The sequence below is a fragment of the Leuresthes tenuis genome, unplaced genomic scaffold (genome assembly GCF_036924035.1).
Source record: "Leuresthes tenuis unplaced genomic scaffold, fLeuTen1.0.hap1 SCAF_20, whole genome shotgun sequence".
NCBI classification, from domain to species: Eukaryota; Metazoa; Chordata; class Actinopteri; order Atheriniformes; family Atherinopsidae; genus Leuresthes; species Leuresthes tenuis.
Window position 1 is genome coordinate 3,961,229 of NW_027325374.1, and position 19,073 is coordinate 3,980,301.

Sequence of the window (19,073 nt, forward strand, 5' to 3'; positions counted from 1 at the left end):
TTTCCTTCCTTCCTTCCTTCCTTCCTTTGTTTCCTTCCTTCCTTCCTTCCTTCGTTTCCTTCCTTCCTTCCTCTCTGTGATATCTCGATCCATTCGGGTATCTTTCAACACGTCGATGGTCAGTGTGGCGATGAAAAGGAACATCAGTCCTCATCAGTCCAGGTAAACTTTAATTCTGCCTCCAGAGATCCACCCTGAACACTTCAGACTGTCAAACACTGTGAGCAGTGTTGGGCAGATGTGTTAAAACATTTTCATGATGTGGTCCTTCCACAGCTCTGAGTGTTCAAATCATTTATGAGCTTCCTGGAACAGTAAGAATGACTCAACCTGGGACAAAATGATGAGGTTTTTGTTTCCTGTGAGGGATAAAAAAAAGCAGATTAAAGCAATTAAAGTTCCTTTAGTCAGTGATTATACCTGCTTTTTTCTGACTTGATTCACATTTTTAAGATATTAATTTTTTTAATATTAAAATTAAAACATTTTGGTGCGTTTAACAGCTTGTAAACAATCGAATGACAATAAATTAGAAGTATGGAGTCATCTTCATCATGGTTTGTGTTTTTAAAGCTTTAATCAAAGCAAACGCTCCTCAGACTCACATGAGTAACCGTGACGATGATGAAAAGTGCAACAATTAAGCATCTGATCCCCAACAGTCATTTCAAGTCCGTTATAAAGTCAGCCGACTAACACCTTGAGAATTTTTCAAGTGTTAAAGGGCTTAGAAAAGCTGCTCCATGCATTTATCCGCAGTAGACCCGATTAATGTAACTGATCTGCCTGATCTGCTCCATCCTCAGGCCTCTGAAACAGGTGATTTCTAAATGCTGCTGCTGGCCTATAAGACTTTAGACGGTTTGGGGCCAAAGTTAAGTTTGTTATGAAGCTTCGGGACGTCTGAGTTTGTCAGGAACAGATTTGCTTTCTGTCCCCAGAGTTTAACTAAACCCTTTTTATGCACCGTGTGGATCAAACCTCCAGATGACTGCAGGTCTGCATCAACTCCAGCTTCTATTAAATCTTTCCTGTTCACCACTACGATTGATTAACTGGTTTAATTGAACCGAAGGACTTTGATTGATAACTTTTACTGCGCTCTACCTCTCACTCTGTTTTAGCTGTAAATTTAGTTTTTACCGCTTCCATGTTCTCTGTAAAACATTGTGAATCAACCTGTTGTTGAGCTGTGCTGCATAGATAAATTTGCCTTGTCCTGCCTTTGACCTTCATGCAATGCATCCTGGGCAATAGGTGCAAACATAACTTAATCCTGGTTCACACAAACAATCCATTCAGTCAAACTGAATCAAGATTTAAAGCTCTGGAGATTATTAGTAGCTACATTTTCAGAATATTTCATCTATTTAGATGAAAATCTTTATTTGATTTAATACTTTATGATGCAAAAAGTCCCATTTGTGTGTCTCTTTCCACTGAGTCAAAGAGCTACGAAAGAGCTTGAGACCCAGCTTGAGCAGCTTTTCATAAAATATTGATAATTTCTGTGTCTCAAACTCGTTAGTTCATGCCACAAAATATCAGTTGAAGTTTTTATAGTGTGCCTCACCTGTTTTACCCTTCAAAAGATTAAAAGCCTAAACAACAGGTCACTGTTATCTCAGGTTGCTTTATTTTCAGCATGATTTGATATCATTAAGTCAGATTTTGGTGAGATACCTCTCTGATTAGATTAGATATCCCCAGTTAACTCCAAAGGTGCCGCATCTATAGCTTTCATTATTGCTCACATCCATAAATCCAGCGTCAAAGTTCACCGTTATCTCCTCTTACTTTTGAAAGAAAAAGAAGCTTAGGAGTTATAAGGAGTTAATTTAATTAAGAAAAAACACCAAAAAAGGAAGACAAAGCAGCACAATCCCAAGTGAAAACTGATGTAGGTCTCCTGGGAGTAATGTCTGCAGAAACCAGAGGAGGCAGGTTGAGCCTCGGCTCTCACACCTGAGAGCAGTTTTAGGTGCTAATAGCAGCAGGTGGGCAGGTTGTGCATTAGTGGTGTTGCTGGCTTCAGCTGCTTTTCCTTAAGGGACTCCTGCTCAGCCTGATCCCAAACTGCTGCTGCTAATCCCACCAGGTAACTTCCAAAGCTTCTCCTAATGAACCTCTGTCTCCCTGTCCAGTAAAATCTACTCAGTCAGATAAGAAAGCATGTTAGATGATCAACTTTCTGTTGTTTCTTCACTGCAGTCACTGCTCTTTAATTCTTGGCTAATTTTTGGGAAAAACCACCCGTTTGCATTGTGTTTGCTGTGCAGCAGACTTTGCATTGTCTGCCTTAATGTAATCAAATGTGCACTTTCACCTTTTCAAACATTCAGCAGTGGCTGCCATGGACTCTTTAAGGATTTCAGGAGTGCAGATCTGCTCAAATGAGCTGAAATTAGAACGTATATCCTGTGAGGGAACCATGAGAAACCCTTTATGACACCACACTGGCTGACTTTATAACCCTGACCGATGCAAACAGGAAAATCTCTGCATCTCATTTTGTTGTGACTTGAGTCTCTGAAATTATCCAGACTTTGTACACGCTGCAGATAAGAAACACAGGTCTTTCATCAAGTGGAACATCTTGAATTTTTCTCTGACGGCTATAGATAAACGTCTTAAATTCAACCTCCTTTAGAGCAGGACGTTGGAGAAAACTTCTTAAACATTTGATCAATTAATAAAACGTTTGCTTTAATATTATGACCTGTAACCTTGGACAGCCTCCATGCCTGTGCAGTCTTATCTGGGGAAGTGATATTGGCCAAAGTTCAAAGGTTTTAAGTCGGTCAGCTGTTTTTATGAGTTCTCATTTCTCAGAGCAGTGGAAGAGGATCTGCTGTGCACACATTTGAGAAGCCCAGCTGCTGGTAGGAGAGTCCGTGTGGCATTTCTTTCCTTTGGCATAGGTGAGTCCTTAAACAAACTGTGGCACCGGCTTGTTTTTGCTTGTACTGAACAATCTGATAATGAAAAGCTGCCAAAACATTCCTATTGGGCATTTCTTAGATATATTTTAAGTTTGGTAAAGCAATGAGCTGCGTCAGCAATCATCTTAACAGCTTTAAATACCGTTGATTGATGTGCAAAATGTATAAAATGTGGTTGTTCCCTGGATGGTTCTTGGCATGTTTCCATGTAATAATTGACCTTTACCTGAGTGGAGTTCTCAAATTAAACACATTTTGTCCAAAAAGTAAAAAAAAAATGTGTTAATTTAAAGGAAAGACGCAGTTTATCCTGCACAGCATCTAATTACAGTCTTCTCCTCATCGTTGCCATATGTAAACATTGTTTGAAGCTTACAACGTGTGGATTGTTGCACAGCTTTCATAGCTGGACTCTTATCTTTGAGTGATTAGGAGCAACTCTTTCACAATTCATGTTGACTTTGAACCCAAATAATTATTGCGACAATCCCAAGAAGGAGCTCAGCATGGCACGAAGACCTATAAAGTGTCTTTTTGTGGGCTTCGAGTTGAGCTAAATCTTTATAAATCCCCACATTCCCCTGACAGCTTTGCACCATGGACTTCATCCTCCAGCTGCTGTTCACGCCGCTCCCAACCCCAGTCGTCATCTCGCTGATCGCCATCGGAGTTGCAACCCTTTTCTACCTCAACTCACGGCCCAGTCCGCTCCGCAGCCCAGCTGATCTCAACTGCCAGACTGTTGGTATCAAGGTGAGAGCACTGGTTTTATAAATGTACAAACCAATGTGTCAGCGGCTGCTTCAGAGGACTTTAAGTGTAAAGGTTTGTGTTGCTTCAGGATGGCGCGAGAAAAGCCGCTTTGCTGGAAGAGAACAACAACCTCGTGTCGTATTTCTTCAACGATGCCAAGACCCTGTATGAAGTTTTTCAGAGGGGTCTGAGGGTTTCAGGTAATCCAACCACCGAGTACTCATTCTGACTTGTGGCATTTCCAAGTTTACAAGCTTTTTCACTGGAGTAAACCTGGTTTTCTTTGGCGTGGACATGAGTTTCCATGTTTCTTTTAACAACTTGTAAGCAGTTAAACTTGCAGCGTATCAAAGTGGCTCGAATTATGCATCATTAGAACTCTGAAGGGATCACATGACTGAGCTCTGGCATACCTTGCATGTTTGGATCAGAACAAAATAAGGCACCACATGGAAGGACGGCTCCACTCAGTTGTGCTCTAATCTTTAACAGAGAAACCTATTCAAACTCCCCTTAGCTTGCAGTGTTTCTCAACATTAAACTATTTAAGGGCCTAAACCTTCACCAGTGGGGCTTTTTAGGACCTGATCTTGCTCTAATACGTCACTCTTTTGCAGGGAATGGACCGTGCTTGGGCTACAGAAAACCTGGAAAACCTTACCAGTGGCTGAAGTACAAAGAGGTGAAATAGCTTTCAATGTCTCCTAACAACACGGTGGAAAGGGACTGTTGTGAATTTCAGCTTTCGTCTGCTCGTCTTCCTCTCTGAAGGTGTCTAACAGAGCGGAGCACCTGGGGTCAGGACTCCTTCACAGAGGTTTGAAACCAAACCCGGACACATTCATTGGCATCTTTGCTCAGAACAGACCTGAGGTAAGAGGACTTTTGATGTCTGTTTAGTAAAGAACTTCTTCTCCGAGAAGCACACCATAACTTGGTTGCCTCGCTGTTTTATGGGTAATTCGCAGTGGATAATTGGTGAACTGGCGTGTTACACCTACTCCATGGTAGCAGTTCCCCTGTACGACACGCTGGGTCCTGAGGCTCTTGTGTTCATTATCGACCGAGGTAATTGGAGCTGCTCTCACACACTAATGCTGCTAATTACAGGGCCGGGTAGAAGTCCAGCAACTCTCTGGTCTCCACTGGGATCTGTGTGGAGTTTGCTTTAATCCCTTATCATATATGTGCCTTTGGACTGTGTTTAATTTAGCTTTTGTTAGAATATATATTATTAGTTACCCACTGCTTGCCCTGTTTTCTACTCTGAATCTTGCTGCAGTGTTCACCATAAAAGCAAATGCATCAGCTTGAGCCACAGCAGCAATCACTAATCTGCTTTCTTATTCTTTTAGCTGAGATCTCGACTGTGCTCTGTGACAATCAGAAGAAAGCAGAAACACTGCTGCAGAACTGTGAGAAAGGTCAGACTCCAGTCCTCAAAACCATCATCGTCATGGACGCTTTCAGCCCTGAGATGGTGGAACGGGGAGCTAAGTGTGGGGTGGACATCTTGTCCATGCAGGACACTGAGGTAATGCAAACTAAAGTGGATACTGTTAGGGACCCTCCTACTGATACTATTGACACACGCTTTGTGTACTCCAGGCACAGGGGAAAAGCAACCTTCAAAAGCCAATTGTAAGTTCCAAATAACAAACTTCAGGTTTCGTCTTTTTTTGCTGTAAGCTGCACACTTTTTAATTACTGGTTTTCTGTGTTAACAGCCACCAAAACCAGAAGACCTCAGCATTATTTGCTTCACCAGCGGCACAACAGGTGATCATTTTTGCTATTTTGGACCGTTTTGCTTGACAAGGTATGATGGATGGATTACTAGGCCCAAACAGAAACACAAAATCGGATAAATGAGAATCTAAATCGCTTCCAAGAGATCACAAGTGATGCAAAATGAGGTCCAATATGATGCAAAGTCTCATAAACAACCATCTATATGGTTGCTGCTTACAGAGGTTTGTATATATCTACGCTTCTGTGTTATGTATTCTCTCCAGGAAACCTGACTCTTATGCACACTTGAAGGCCAACTTAAGGTGCACGTGTGTTGGCACGGACTGAATCTATTGCTATAACATTTGCTGAAATACCAGGGATTTTAAAACTCCCTGCTCAGCTAAAGTGGGAGAAAAGATGCAACAATCATGTCGCCCTCTTGCTTAGTTTTGGTAAATTCCTGGAAGCCTATAGGATTCTCCCATATACTATGTTTGGCATATCCAGACTAACGTATTCATTAGTGTCTGACTCATTAACCTGAGCCTTTCACATCGCAGATTTAAGATATTCTTCAGATAACTTCACCAACTCTCCCCTGAAACTCTGTGGCAGCCTGCCTCACACTTTGACAACCTAATATCTAATAATAATACCTAAAATCTCTAATATTTCTAATATATCAGCTTCAGTTGTATTGTTTTCATTTAGTGGAAACTGGCAAAAGTCGACATTCCCACTGGACTGGCTATAAGATGTACCACGTTCAACACGTTGCCTTTCACAAAGCGTTTTCAGCCACCTTGCTGTCATTTGTGTGAGTCACAGATATGCTCTGACTCACGCTGACCTTTGTTATGCACAGCCTGAAACCGTAGATGTGGGCTGAGATACAGCATGAGCAACAAGTGCAGGACTCCCACGGAGATTTGCTTTGTTTATGACTGAGGTGTTCCGTCCTTCAACTGCAGGGGGAGCCAAAGAGCAAACAAATTGCCAGATTCTTTGGTGTTATTTTTTTAAAGAGCTAATGCGGAAGTACATACGACTATGTTCACATCACCACTGCCATTGTTCAGTTCCGACCAAGTGTCTTTCATCTGTGAATCAGTCACTGGAACTGCACAAATGTGCACCAAATACCTTTTTGCACTATTGTGCATGCCCCCATGCTTAAACAAAAGGATGTTGGAGACACCTGAAATGCTTGAATGGAACATATAACAGCAAACTTGTGGATGACATCTGGTTCAAGAGGATACTATACTAACTATATCGGAAAGGATTGAGACGCTATTGTTAGCAGTGCTGTGGCAACACATCGAACCAGGGAGCGTCCTCTTGCTGCCTCGCCACTTTATCCTGCACAAATGGGATATTCAAACCAGAATAGAGACTCTGATGTGTGCACACAGCCCTGAAAAAGATCTGTGAACGTAGCCTATGAGCAGTCGGTGTCTCACCTGCAGCAGACGGCCGTCTGAGCACGCTCGGTTTCAAGAATTAAAGAGAAATGCGTGCTAGACTGCCCTCAAGTGTCCTCTAGGGAGCCAATACGTGTGCTAAACTGCCCTCAGGTGTCCTCTCGGGAGCCAAAACGTGTGCTAAACTGCCCTCAGGTGTCCTCTCGGGAGCCAAAACGTGTGCTAAACTGCCCTCAGGTGTCCTCTCGGGAGCCAATACGTGTGCTAAACTGCCCTCAGGTGTCCTCTCGGGAGCCAAAACACGTGCTAAACTGCCCTCAAGCGTCCTCTCGGGAGCCAACATGCGTGCTAAACTGCCCTCAAGCGTCCTCTCGGGAGCCAACATGCGTGCTAAACTGCCCTCAAGCGTCCTCTCGGGAGCCAACATGCGTGCTAAACTGCCCTCAAGCGTCCTCTCGGGAGCCAAAATGCGTGCTAAACTGCCCTCTACAGTGGTAAGACACAAATGGGATATTCAAACCAGAATAGAGACTCCGATGTGTGCACACAGCCCTGAAAAAGATCTGTGAACGTAGCCTATGAGCAGTCGGTGTCTCACCTGCAGCAGACGGCCGTCTGAGCACGCTCGGTTTCAAGAATTAAAGAGAAATGCGTGCTAGACTGCCCTCAAGTCTCCTCTAGGGAGCCAAAACACGTGCTAGACTGCCCTCAGGTGTCCTCTCGGGAGCCAAAACACGTGCTAGACTGCCCTCAGGTGTCCTCTCGGGAGCCAAAACGTGTGCTAAAGTGCCCTCAGGTGTCCTTTAGGGAGCCAAAACGTGTGCTAGACTGCCCTCAGGTGTCCTCTCGGGAGCCAAAACACGTGCTAGACTGCCCTCAGGTGTCCTCTCGGGAGCCAAAACACGTGCTAGACTGCCCTCAAGTCTCCTCTCGGGAGCCAAAACACGTGCTAGACTGCCCTCAGGTGTCCTCTCGGGAGCCAAAACGTGTGCTAAAGTGCCCTCAAGCGTCCTCTAGGGAGCCAAAACGTGTGCTAAACTGCCCTCAAGCGTCCTCTCGGGAGCCAACATGCGTGCTAAACTGCCCTCAAGCGTCCTCTCGGGAGCCAACATGCGTGCTAAACTGCCCTCAAGCGTCCTCTCGGGAGCCAACATGCGTGCTAAACTGCCCTCAAGCGTCCTCTCGGGAGCCAAAATGCGTGCTAAACTGCCCTCTACAGTGGTAAGACACAAATGGGATATTCAAACCAGAATAGAGACTCCGATGTGTGCACACAGCCCTGAAAAAGATCTGTGAACGTAGCCTATGAGCAGTCGGTGTCTCACCTGCAGCAGACGGCCGTCTGAGCACGCTCGGTTTCAAGAATTAAAGAGAAATTTAATCAAACATTCCCACTGTTTTCTCAAACAACGCCTGTCGGACTGTGGCTGGCCGTTGTATCCGACCGCTCTTGCTTCCCGCTAAGAATTCCCTCTGACTACTGTCTACTGCAAGCAGATCTTCACATAACCTAGAAATACCTGAATAGGTATTGTCCATCTTCTTGTTTTGGGCAGTTCTCACTGGCCCAATAATCAAAGAACTTCAAGATCTACAGATAAATCAATCATCTGCCAAAATGTGTGCTAAACTGCCCTCAAGTGTCCTCTAGGGAACTAAAACGCGTGCTAAAGTGCTTAAAGAACTTAAAGAACTTCAAGATCTACAGATAAATCAATCATCTGCCAACTGTTTTGGAGAATAGTCTCCATTTTTATGACCAGAAAAGAATCGTACGAGTTTTTACTGGAAAATATTCTTTAATCTCTTGAAAGGGAACCCGAAAGGAGCGATGCTGACTCATGAGAATGTGGTCTCTGATGCTGCAGGTGTCCTTAAAACCTTTGAGGTACGTGGGATTAAACATCCTTTCTGCATTTTGGACGTTGTGCCTTTTTTCTCTTTGAGTGCAAAGCTTTTAACGGAGTTTCTGTCTCTCAGACATCAGTTGTTCCATCTACCCAGGACGTCACCATTTCATTCCTGCCTTTAGCACACATGTTTGAGAGAATCGTACAGGTAAGATCATATGATTTGTAATCCCCATGAAGATGTCTGTGTGTTTAATGCCGTTCTGTCTGTCTTATAGACGGTGGTCTATGGTGCCGGGGCCAGGGTGGGATTCTTCCAGGGCGACATCAGGCTGCTGCCAGATGACATGAAAACCCTGCAGCCCACCATTTTCCCCGTCGTGCCTCGGCTTCTCAACCGCATCTATGACAAGGTTAGTCATTTGTGTTGGAACGGCTTGCCTCTTTACTCCGGTTCTGCTTAAAACTTGAAATACTCCCACTGTCACTTATGTTCAAAGTGCAGAAATCTCTCTTTTTGCCTTTAGATTCAGAGTGGAGCCAAGACTCCGTTCAAGAAATGGCTGCTCAGCTTTGCTGTGGAGAGGAAATACGCTGAAGTGAAGGACGGCATCATCAGGAAGAACAGCATATGGGACAAACTCATCTTCAGCCGAGTCCAGGTACCGCTACTCTTTCAACAAAGGCAGACTGTTTTAGATTCATGCATTCACCAAATGAAAATGCGTTCCACTTGATTCAGGAGTCCCTCGGCGGGCGTGTGCGGATCATGGTGACGGGAGCAGCACCCATATCTCCACCTGTTCTCAACTTGCTGAGGGCTGCTCTGGGCTGCCAGGTAAAAAACCTTCCTTCATCTGGAGGCAGGGGGTGGTGGGACCGCCACACCTTGTGGCCCAGTTGTTGAAAAACGCATTCTAAGGTGTCCTCTTGGGAGCCAAAACGTGTGCTAAAGTGCCCTCGGGTGTCCTCTCGGGAGCCAAAACGTGTGCTAAACTGCCCTCGGGTGTCCTCTCGGGAGCCAAAACGTGTGCTAAAGTGCCCTCAGGTGTCATTTAGGGAGCCAAAACGTGTGCTAAAGTGCCCTCGGGTGTCCTCTCGGGAGCCAAAACGTGTGCTAAAGTGCCCTCAGGTGTCCTCTAGGGAGCCAAAACGTGTGCTAAACTGCCCTCAGGTGTCCTCTCGGGAGCCAAAACGTGTGCTAAACTGCCCTCGGGTGTCCTTTAGGGAGCCAAAACGTGTGCTAAACTGCCCTCGGGTGTCCTCTCGGGAGCCAAAACGTGTGCTAAACTGCCCTCAGGTGTCCTCTAGGGAGCCAATACGTGTGCTAAACTGCCCTCGGGTGTCCTCTCGGGAGCCAATACGTGTGCTAAACTGCCCTCGGGTGTCCTCTCGGGAGCCAAAACGTGTGCTAAACTGCCCTCGGGTGTCCTTTAGGGAGCCAAAATGTGTGCTAAACTGCCCTCAGGTGTCCTCTCGGGAGCCAAAACGTGTGCTAAACTGCCCTCAGGTGTCCTCTCGGGAGCCAATACGTGTGCTAAACTGCCCTCAGGTGTCCTCTCGGGAGCCAATACGTGTGCTAAACTGCCCTCAGGTGTCCTCTAGGGAGCCAAAATGTGTGCTAAACTGCCCTCAGGTGTCCTCTCGGGAGCCAAAATGCGTGCTAGACTGCCCTCAGGTGTCCTCTCGGGAGCCAAAATGCGTGCTAGACTGCCCTCAGGTGTCCTCTAGGGAGCCAAAATGCGTGCTAAACTGCCCTCAGGTGTCCTTTAGGGAGCCAAAATGCGTGCTAAACTGCCCTCAGGTGTCCTCTAGGGAGCCAAAATGCGTGCTAAACTGCCCTCAGGTGTCCTCTAGGGAGCCAAAATGCGTGCTAAACTGCCCTCTACAGCGGTAAGACTGCGCTATATGTGCCCTTTTATTCTTTCCGCCCCTGCCCTTCATAAAGTCTGTGCAGGCCACTGTCCGGAGTTGGTGTCTCATCCTTTTTAAATGCAGGATTCTCTGTGACCTTAACTTGAACCTCTGCTTTGAAAGATTTCTGACGCAGCTTGTGAAGCAGTCTTGAGGTTTGACCCGACACCAATACAGTACAAGTCGCCCGTGTTTGGTGAATAAAGCCTGACACTGACTCATGTTGATCTGGTCCTTGTAGAATTGATATATGAGGCACTTTATGGGCTGCGTCTTTAGACTTAGACTCAACTTTATTTATCCCATGGGAAATTCAAGATCTACTCATTAGATCAAGGTCAGCACAAAGAGGAGCAGAGGTCTTTGCTGTTGTAGCCCAAATGTGTTTTAAAGTCTCTTAAAACACTCTTTTATTTCTAGGCTTTTATCTCCTCGTGATGGCTAAATTCTCTTCTTTATTTCCCCTATTTTATTGCCTAAATGCATTCATGAGAATCTTTGTGATGCCCTAATTGTTCCTTACAGCACTTTGGTCAAGGGGCAGCATGTTCTTAAGCTTTATAGGTAAATTACAACTTGTTCTCTCAGATCTTCGAAGGATACGGTCAGACGGAGTGCACAGCTGGCTGCACCTTCACCATGCCGGGAGACGCCACTGCAGGTGGGTTGTTTAGCATCGGCTGTAGCACACGACTGTCTGCTTATTGGTTGTTTCTGCTTCTCTTGCACAGGTCATGTCGGGGTACCTCTGCCCTGTAATTTTGTTAAGTTGGTGGATGTTGAAGAAATGAACTACTTTGCTTCAAACGGCGAAGGAGAGGTAGGTGGAAGAGAATTCATCGAGCGGGGTTTGGGATATTTAGACGCATTTGAACCCCTCGGACAGCTAATCTGACCCAATCTGTCTCGACTTCTTCAAATCTGAGCTGCACCCAGGTTTTAGATTCTGTGGCATGCAAGCAAATATGCAAAAAAAAAGTTATTTTGTGAGATTATCATTTTCTGAATTTAGTTTTAAATGTTTTTTCAATCTTTTCAGGTCTGCATCAAGGGTAAAAATGTGTTCAAGGGCTACTTAAAAGACCCAGAGAGGACTGCAGAGGCCTTGGATAAAGATGGCTGGCTACACACCGGAGATATTGGAAAATGGCTCCCGGTAAGAAGCCTTTGTTTTTGTTTACCAGACTCTTAATAGTTTAATCTATTATGTTCTGTGTTTGAGGGAACAGATTAAATGAGAGGTTTAAGGATTGAACATTTTTGGGAAAAGAAGGAAATCTTCTCTTGCTTTAGGATTATTTATAATCCTGAACTGGATTATCTTTGCTCTGCTGGGCAGGAATTAAACGAAACTTTCTTATATTTCTAAGAAAACTTCTTATTCTTCGACCTGTCAGGTTGACTTGGACCCTACATATCATTGCATTTCTTTTCTAAATGTAAAATCTGTCGCCTGGAGATGCTTGAAGGTTGGAAAAAAAGGAAAAAGTGACGGTCTGTAGTTTAAATTTGGGCTTGAAAAGGGTCTAATCTGAGTTTAACTGTAAATGTGATGAATTTCACTTGTGAAATGGATATTTAGTCATATTAAAATCTACACTTTTCATCCCTAAAACTATTTATCCTTGAACCCCCCCCAACAAACAGACACGCACTGGCGCCCTCTAATGGTCTAAACTAAAACTGCAGGTGGTGCAGATTCAAAGCAGAAGTGGGTTTTTAAGGTGACACGCTCACATTTCATCATGTAACACAAACCTCTTATGAACATGGTTCATGTTACTGTATTTTTACTCGTAAATTTGTTTTGCAGCATGATTATAACCCTCAGTCAGCACCCGTTAAAACCAACACACGGCATGACGCAACAGTGTGAATACAAATAAGATCATTTAAAAACTGACTCCACTGGTCGAGATCAAGAGAATCAACAGAAAAGAACCTCTCTAATCTGACCATAGGTGCAATAAAAGCCGAGCCCAAGGTTTCAGTGAGGCGGGGTTTGTTGAAACTGATTCTCGCAGCGTTCCCGGTTGCTAAAACGAGGTCAAAGGGTCGCTGAAGTCGTTCTGTTTGCTTTGTCAGAGTGGAGTTCTGAAGATTATCGACCGCAAGAAGAACATCTTCAAGCTGGCTCAAGGGGAGTACATTGCACCAGAGAAGGTGGAGAATGTGTACGTACGCTGCGAGCCTGTGGCTCAGGTGTTTGTGCACGGAGACAGTCTGCAGGTGAGGCTCGCATATCTACAGACTTCTGTGTTTCCAGCGAATCCTGGCGTTGATAATCAACACTTTCCTCTGGTTGTAGTCCTGCCTGATTGCCATCGTGGTCCCTGACCCCGACGTCCTGCCAGGCTTTTCCAAAAATCTGGGTTACCACGGCTCCATTGAGGAACTCTGCAGAAAAACAGTAATGTCCCTGTGAAATATGCGTAGGACGGCCTTTCTGCTCCTAAGCTAACATTCTGGACAAGTGTCTAAAGTCAAGAATCTGCGGGAAACATGATCATTAACACTAAAGGCAGCCAGTTGGCGCGGTCTCGCATCCTTGCTGTAAAACGTCTGCAAATCACATTTAATGAAAGCTGAGCAGTGCTGAATTACGTGATAAAAGACTTATTCGAAATTGCTCTAACAGATCTTTTTTCTTCCTCCTTCTTCTTTTTTTAAGGAAATCAAGAAGGCCATCATTTCAGAGATGACCAAACTAGGAAAGGAAGCGGGTCTCAAGTCCTTTGAGCAGGTAACGGCTCTTCTGATTGATCAAAGTCGAGTTACTGCGACTCTGCAGCTCTTTTTGTTTCAATTTAAGGAAATTAATTCAGATGACTTTTATTTTTGCACCCCTCCATCTGAATATTGTGCTTTCAGTGACTCCAGACAAATGCTTGATGTGTTCTGCTGCATCTCACTGAACTCTAGTGTTTAAAAACACCCTTTTTCCCCATTTGGTCCGTGAATAACATGCAGACCATGCAGATTTCAAACATTTGACTCACTTCCTCTCCTCGCCAACCCAAAATGTTCATATGCTCTTCATATTCTCCTCTTCACTCGCATTTTTTTCATTAGGCTGATGGGTTACACGGGTGCTGCAACTTCCTGACAGAGACTGATGGTTAAAAATGCATCATTTTTCCTTTTAACCCTTTGCACTTCCCCCTTTCTCTCTGCAGGTAAAAGATGTGCACCTCCACCCTGAGCTGTTCACCATAGAAAATGGCCTTTTGACTCCAACCCTCAAAGCCAAGAGGGCTGAGCTGAAAACTCTGTTCCAACCACAGATTGACCAACTTTACGCAGGCCTCCAATAAATTAAATAAAACCCTGAAGCTGTTTTTGTTCTCTCTTTGCAAAAGCCTTCTTCGAACTCTATGGTCGGATGACTTTTTAAGAAAACTTGACGGCTGAAATTTAGCTTTTTAAGGGTCCAAACTTTGTAAAGATGAGGTTCTGTTCAGGTCATCCACTAGTTTGTCTGGACAGAATCTTTCATGATAAACTCACATTAAATTAAGAGTAAATGCAGACTCTCTTGCACTAGGTTTACTTTGTTAAAAGCACCTCACATCATAACTAAAATTCAGCACTCGAGGCCCAGCTTTTAGCTTAATCTTAAATCTTTATTTTTAGAGGGGAAGAATTCTATGATAGATCTTTTCCATCACTCGGCTACAGCGAATTAAAGAGCCTCTGTTTGGATTCAAGGCCACTCCTTGTGACAACGGTGTCAGTTCACTGAATGTCGGCTCAGAAGTTTCCCCTTCGGTGAGTCAGCGCTGCCCTCGTGTGTTCAGATTCGAACATGGAAGGAAAAAGCCTGAGTTTTTGGGGCTGTAAAGGTTATACAGTCCACTGGTTTGACAGTTTTACTTGCTGTGAATAATTTCATAGTTTATTTCTGTGTTTCTCTACCCTGAAACGTGTCAGTCTATCTTCTGTGTTAATGTACTTCATCTGGAAACACCTTAAATATTAAAAAGCTTAATCTGAGTCCCGTTTACTTCTATTTCAGCTCTTATAGTAGGATTACGATGACAGAAAATGTTTAAGCCTCTATAAATAGCTGTCAGTACATTAAATACATGTGCATAAATCCATATTTTCAATGGAGCAGATATAAGATTTGGGAAGTTGTTTAGGATTTAACTCCATTGATGTGCAGTGTACTATGAGACAGCTGAACCACATCATCACAATTTATGGTTTAAAAGTACTTAACTAACTTAAATACAAGAGATTCATATAATTAAGGGTCTTTTAAATATGTGAGATGGTGGGATATTTTACTAATCACGCTCAGTTCTTTATACACTACCAGGAAAATGGAAAGTAGCTGCTGAAACGTGCAAAAATGAATGTAACTACAGCATATCAGATGAAAACAGCTTAAACAGTTCTGAGCAGCTTTAAAGTGAATCTCTGGTCTGAGCTCCTTTATTCTCCAACACAGCCTGAACCCTCTGAGACCAGCTTTCTGTCATTTCTTTAAGGAGTCTTCAGGAATAGTTCTCCAGGCTTCTTGAAGGACATCCCAAAGCTCTTCTTTGGATGTGGGCTGCCTTTTGTTCCGTTCTCTGTCAGATGATCCCACACTGCTTCAATAATGTTGAGGTCCGGGCTCTGGGGAGGATTCATCCCTCCATAAGACCTGTTGCCACTGATTTTCAGTCCACTTCTTGTGTCATTTGGCATAGCTCAACCTTTTCTCCCTGTTTCCCTTCCTTAAGAATGGCTTCTTGACAGCCACCCTTCCATGGAGCCCATTTCTGATGAGGCTTGGGCCAACAGTAGATGGATCAGCTGAAGGTCCAGATGCATCTCTCAGGTCCTGTCAGGTCACAGCTGGATTTTTTCCTCTTTCTTAAGGACATCACTTTCAGATCCTGTTCATCTGCTGTAGATAGTTTTTTAGGCCTGACACTTCTTCTTTTGTCCTCCACTTGTCCAGTTTCCTCAAATGTTTTAAGGACACACTGCACACCATGCTGAGATATGCCAAGTTTTCAGCTAATAGCTCTTTGGGAATCACCTTGTTGCTGCAGAAATCCTATTTTCTGTCTGTCAAACTGTGTTATCTTTGCTGTTTTTCATAGATGCAACTAAAGAAATGGAACAAATGATGTGTCTTTGTGACAAAGTGACTAAAGATCCAATTTAAAATGGCTTCTTTGCTAAGTGTCTGTTATGTGTCGACACAACGCTGGTTCATCCCTTGAGTTAGGAGCCTTTTTTATGCTTTAATGGTTCATAGGTCAGAGTTAAGTGGCTCAACAAAGAAAAAACACATTCCTCTGGACTGAAAGGACTGAAAATTAATGAAAAAGCAGCCAATGTTCAAAGGAAAGCCTGGAGAACTATTGAAGACCACTTAAAAAGATAAAAAGTCTGGCTGCTTGAAAGGAAAATATAAAGAAATAAGTGACTCAAGACTTTTTACTGTAAGCAGTAAATTATAGACGACATAGTTTCTCTTTTAAATGTTATGTATTAGGGCTAAATGTAATGAGTATTACTCCTTCTGGAAACATCATCCTAAAACGAAAATAACTGTGAATCAGACCAATAATTGTCTCAGATCATTAAAAATAACCAATATCAGTCTAAAACGGTGTTTTTCAGGTAACACATAATTTACTCGACATTATTCCCAACTCTGAGGTGAGCAGAAGGCTTGGTGTGCTTACTTACAGTTTAAATATATCAAGAACATTTCACCAAAAATACTTTAAATTAGTCGCTTTATGGTCTGTTTATGACGATAGCGTGAATGCTCGTGGATTAACACAGAAATCCGTGGGTTTTGTTCGTTTCAGTTAAACTAAATGGTTTTGCTGAAGCGGATATTGCTTCCCCCTGGCGGACACGTCCCCGGAGAGTCGCTCCTCTGGCTGCAGCTGCGCGCTCCTCTGGCTGCAGCTGCGCGCTCCTCCGCCTCACCTGGACTTTCCACCGGGTCAGAGCGAAGCTCTTCCGCGACCCCTGAAGACACACGTCCTTCCTTTGGTCTGAAAGTGACACTTTAACCGAGCACCACCTCCTCTTATGCGCTTCCAGAGGGGTCGTTTTCCAGTTGTTGGCTCTGCTGGGACCAAACTTACCTGCGAGCAGCTGCACTGCGCACCGTTTCAACATGGCTTCTTCCGCCACAGGTGACCGCGAAGAGCAGGTAAGCGCACTTTAAGCTGTCCTGCTGTTGAAAGTGACACATGTCCATCTTTATGCAAAGCTTCCCGTCCTGGTTTGACTCGTTGCAGTTCTGATTGTGAAGAACAAACACAAGGGAGTGATACAGCTTCCTCACGAAGCGCCAAAGTTCAACAATCCTCTCCCAGAAACTGAACTAATAACTATAAATCTGTCCAGATGTCACATTATTACTCCCTTTTATTGCTTGTTGAAGGAGCTACTTTATTGTGCCAATAGCGGATTCGCCGTGATGACGGACTATAGTTGTATTTCTTGCTGTCAAAGATATTAATTTTCATGTCCAGGTAGAGCGAGACATGCCCGTTATCGCAGTTTCTCATCAGTTTCTGCACGTCTGAGGCGGTTAAACTGGACTGGAATAGTTTAGTATTTTTTAATTTATTTTGTATTTAGTTGATCACAGTTTCTTTGGGATCTTACAGTGCTCATTTGCAGACTTTAAAACACAAGCAAACCGATAAAACATCCCCATAAAGACGCGTCATTTGATAAAATCATTTATGATGTATAATAAAGGGATTAAACGGGGAAAAATATCCAGTGTCCTGCGCCACCTGAAATTTCTTTATGTTTTTATTCCAAATGGTCTTGATCAATAGTTCTCCAGCTTTATGAAGGTCTGAGTTTTTCTTTGGACATTTTCTGCTTTTTCACTCATTTTCGGAGGAATGTATTTTTCTTTGTTGAGCCACTTAACTCTGACCTATGAATCATTAAAGCATAAAAAAGGCTCCTAACTCAAGGCATGAACCAGTGTTGTGTCGACACATAACAGACAACTTAGCAAAGAAGCCATTTTAAATAGGATCTTTAGTCACTTTGTCACAAAGACACATCATTTGTTCCCATTTCTTTAGCTGCATCTATGAAAAACAGCAAAGAAAACACAGTTTGACAGACAGAAAATAGGATTTCTGCAGCAACAAGGTGATTCCCAAAGAGCTATTAGCTGAAAACTTGGCATATCTCAGCATGGTGTGCAGTGTGTCCTTAAAACATTTGAGGAAACTGGACAAGTGGAGGACAAAAGAAGAAGTGTCAGGCCTAAAAAAACTATCTACAGCAGATGAACAGGATCTGAAAGTGATGTCCTTAAGAAAGAGGAAAAAATCCAGCAGAGACCTGACAGGACCTGAGAGATGCATCTGGACCTTCAGCTGATCCATCTACTGTTGGCCCAAGCCTCATCAGAAATGGTCTCCATGGAAGGGTGGCTGTCAAGAAGCCGTTCTTAAGGAAGGGAAACAGGGAGAAAAGGCTGAGCTGTGCCAAATGACACAAGAAGTGGACTGAAAATCAGTGGCAACAGGTCTTATGGAGGGATGAATCCTCCCCAGAGCCCGGACCTCAACATTATTGAAGCAGTGTGGGATCATCTGACAGAGAACGGAACAAAAGGCAGCCGACATCCAAAGAAGAGCTTTGGGATGTCCTTCAAGAAGCCTGGAGAACTATTCCTGAAGACTCCTTAAAGAAATGACAGAAAGCTGGTCTCAGAGGGTTCAGGCTGTGTTGGAGAATAAAGGAGCTCAGACCAGATATTCACTTTAAAGCTGCTCAGAACTGTTTAAGCTGTTTTCACCTGATATGCTGTAGTTACATTCTTAGTTGCACACGTGTCAATACATTTCTGTGCTTATTTCCTGTTTTCCTGACAACATATAAAGAGATGAGGGTCGGACAGTATCGTATGTTGTAGTTTTTCTGGTTTTGGACTAAGATGCTAAGTTCTAATCATTCTAAGATTAACTTTTCCTTCAATCAACTTTTGTGACTTATTAAATTACTTAGTTTAACAGTAACCCTGACAGGAGTGTTGTATCCTTTCACTTTCACCTTGTTTTCTTCCATTTCTAATCTGCTGTAATGGCACCAGCTGATTGAGCTCTTACTGACGTTCCTGTTTATTTAACAGTGCTTTTTGTCAGCATTGCTGTGGGCACAATTTAGTTTGAAGCTAAATGAAAAGCAATAAATCACCACTAATCTTAAACTGATAGCCACAGTTACCTGATAGACCATTTATCTTCAACTAAAATTTAGTTAAAGCCTGACTGATTTCTGCAACTCGTGGCCATGCATCCGCTCAGTTTGGCACCTCGACCTCCCCAGACTGTCGAAAAGCCCCAGACTTAAACCTTGACCCTGTGGCAGAAAGACTTTTACAGCAGCTGTTTTAAATGAGCAGACTTCTATGTGTTCAATCCTGTTATCAGTATTGACAGATAATTACCAACATTTCACAA

The 19,073-nt window shown here is 43.6% G+C and overlaps 2 protein-coding genes across 4 annotated transcripts in view; one reads left to right on the forward strand and one right to left on the reverse strand.

Moving 5' to 3' along the window:
- Window positions 1-19,073, reverse strand: part of LOC140279000 (DELTA-stichotoxin-Hmg2b-like) — a 335,708-nt gene that overhangs the window by 163,142 nt on the left and 153,493 nt on the right. The window lies entirely within an intron of this gene.
- acsl5 (acyl-CoA synthetase long chain family member 5) lies at window positions 3,505-13,931 on the forward strand. Of its 2 annotated transcripts, none has more exons than XM_072373088.1 (20): window positions 3,505-3,695; window positions 3,784-3,895; window positions 4,313-4,377; window positions 4,467-4,568; window positions 4,664-4,763; window positions 5,051-5,229; window positions 5,304-5,336; window positions 5,423-5,474; window positions 8,668-8,741; window positions 8,834-8,911; window positions 8,982-9,116; window positions 9,231-9,365; window positions 9,446-9,541; window positions 11,206-11,278; window positions 11,349-11,437; window positions 11,657-11,773; window positions 12,703-12,846; window positions 12,926-13,027; window positions 13,289-13,360; window positions 13,794-13,931. In XM_072373088.1, exons 1-20 carry the CDS (start codon window positions 3,540-3,542, stop codon window positions 13,929-13,931), a joined length of 2,052 nt encoding a protein of 683 aa, XP_072229189.1. In that variant the 5' UTR covers window positions 3,505-3,539. The 2 variants fall into 2 exon arrangements, with proteins under 2 accessions (XP_072229189.1, XP_072229188.1); XM_072373087.1 differs by having other exon boundaries at window positions 8,668-8,714; window positions 8,801-8,911.

Excerpts from the sequence above, each read along its gene's own strand:
- acsl5 (XM_072373087.1), top strand. The coding sequence starts at position 3,540 with ATGGACTTCATCCTCCAGCTGCTGTTCACGCCGCTCCCAACCCCAGTC. Across the intron at positions 5,230-5,303 it reads TGTCCATGCAGGACACTGAG|GCACAGGGGAAAAGCAACCT; the intron begins GTAATGCAAACT and ends TGTGTACTCCAG. Across the intron at positions 9,366-9,445 it reads TCATCTTCAGCCGAGTCCAG|GAGTCCCTCGGCGGGCGTGT; the intron begins GTACCGCTACTC and ends CACTTGATTCAG.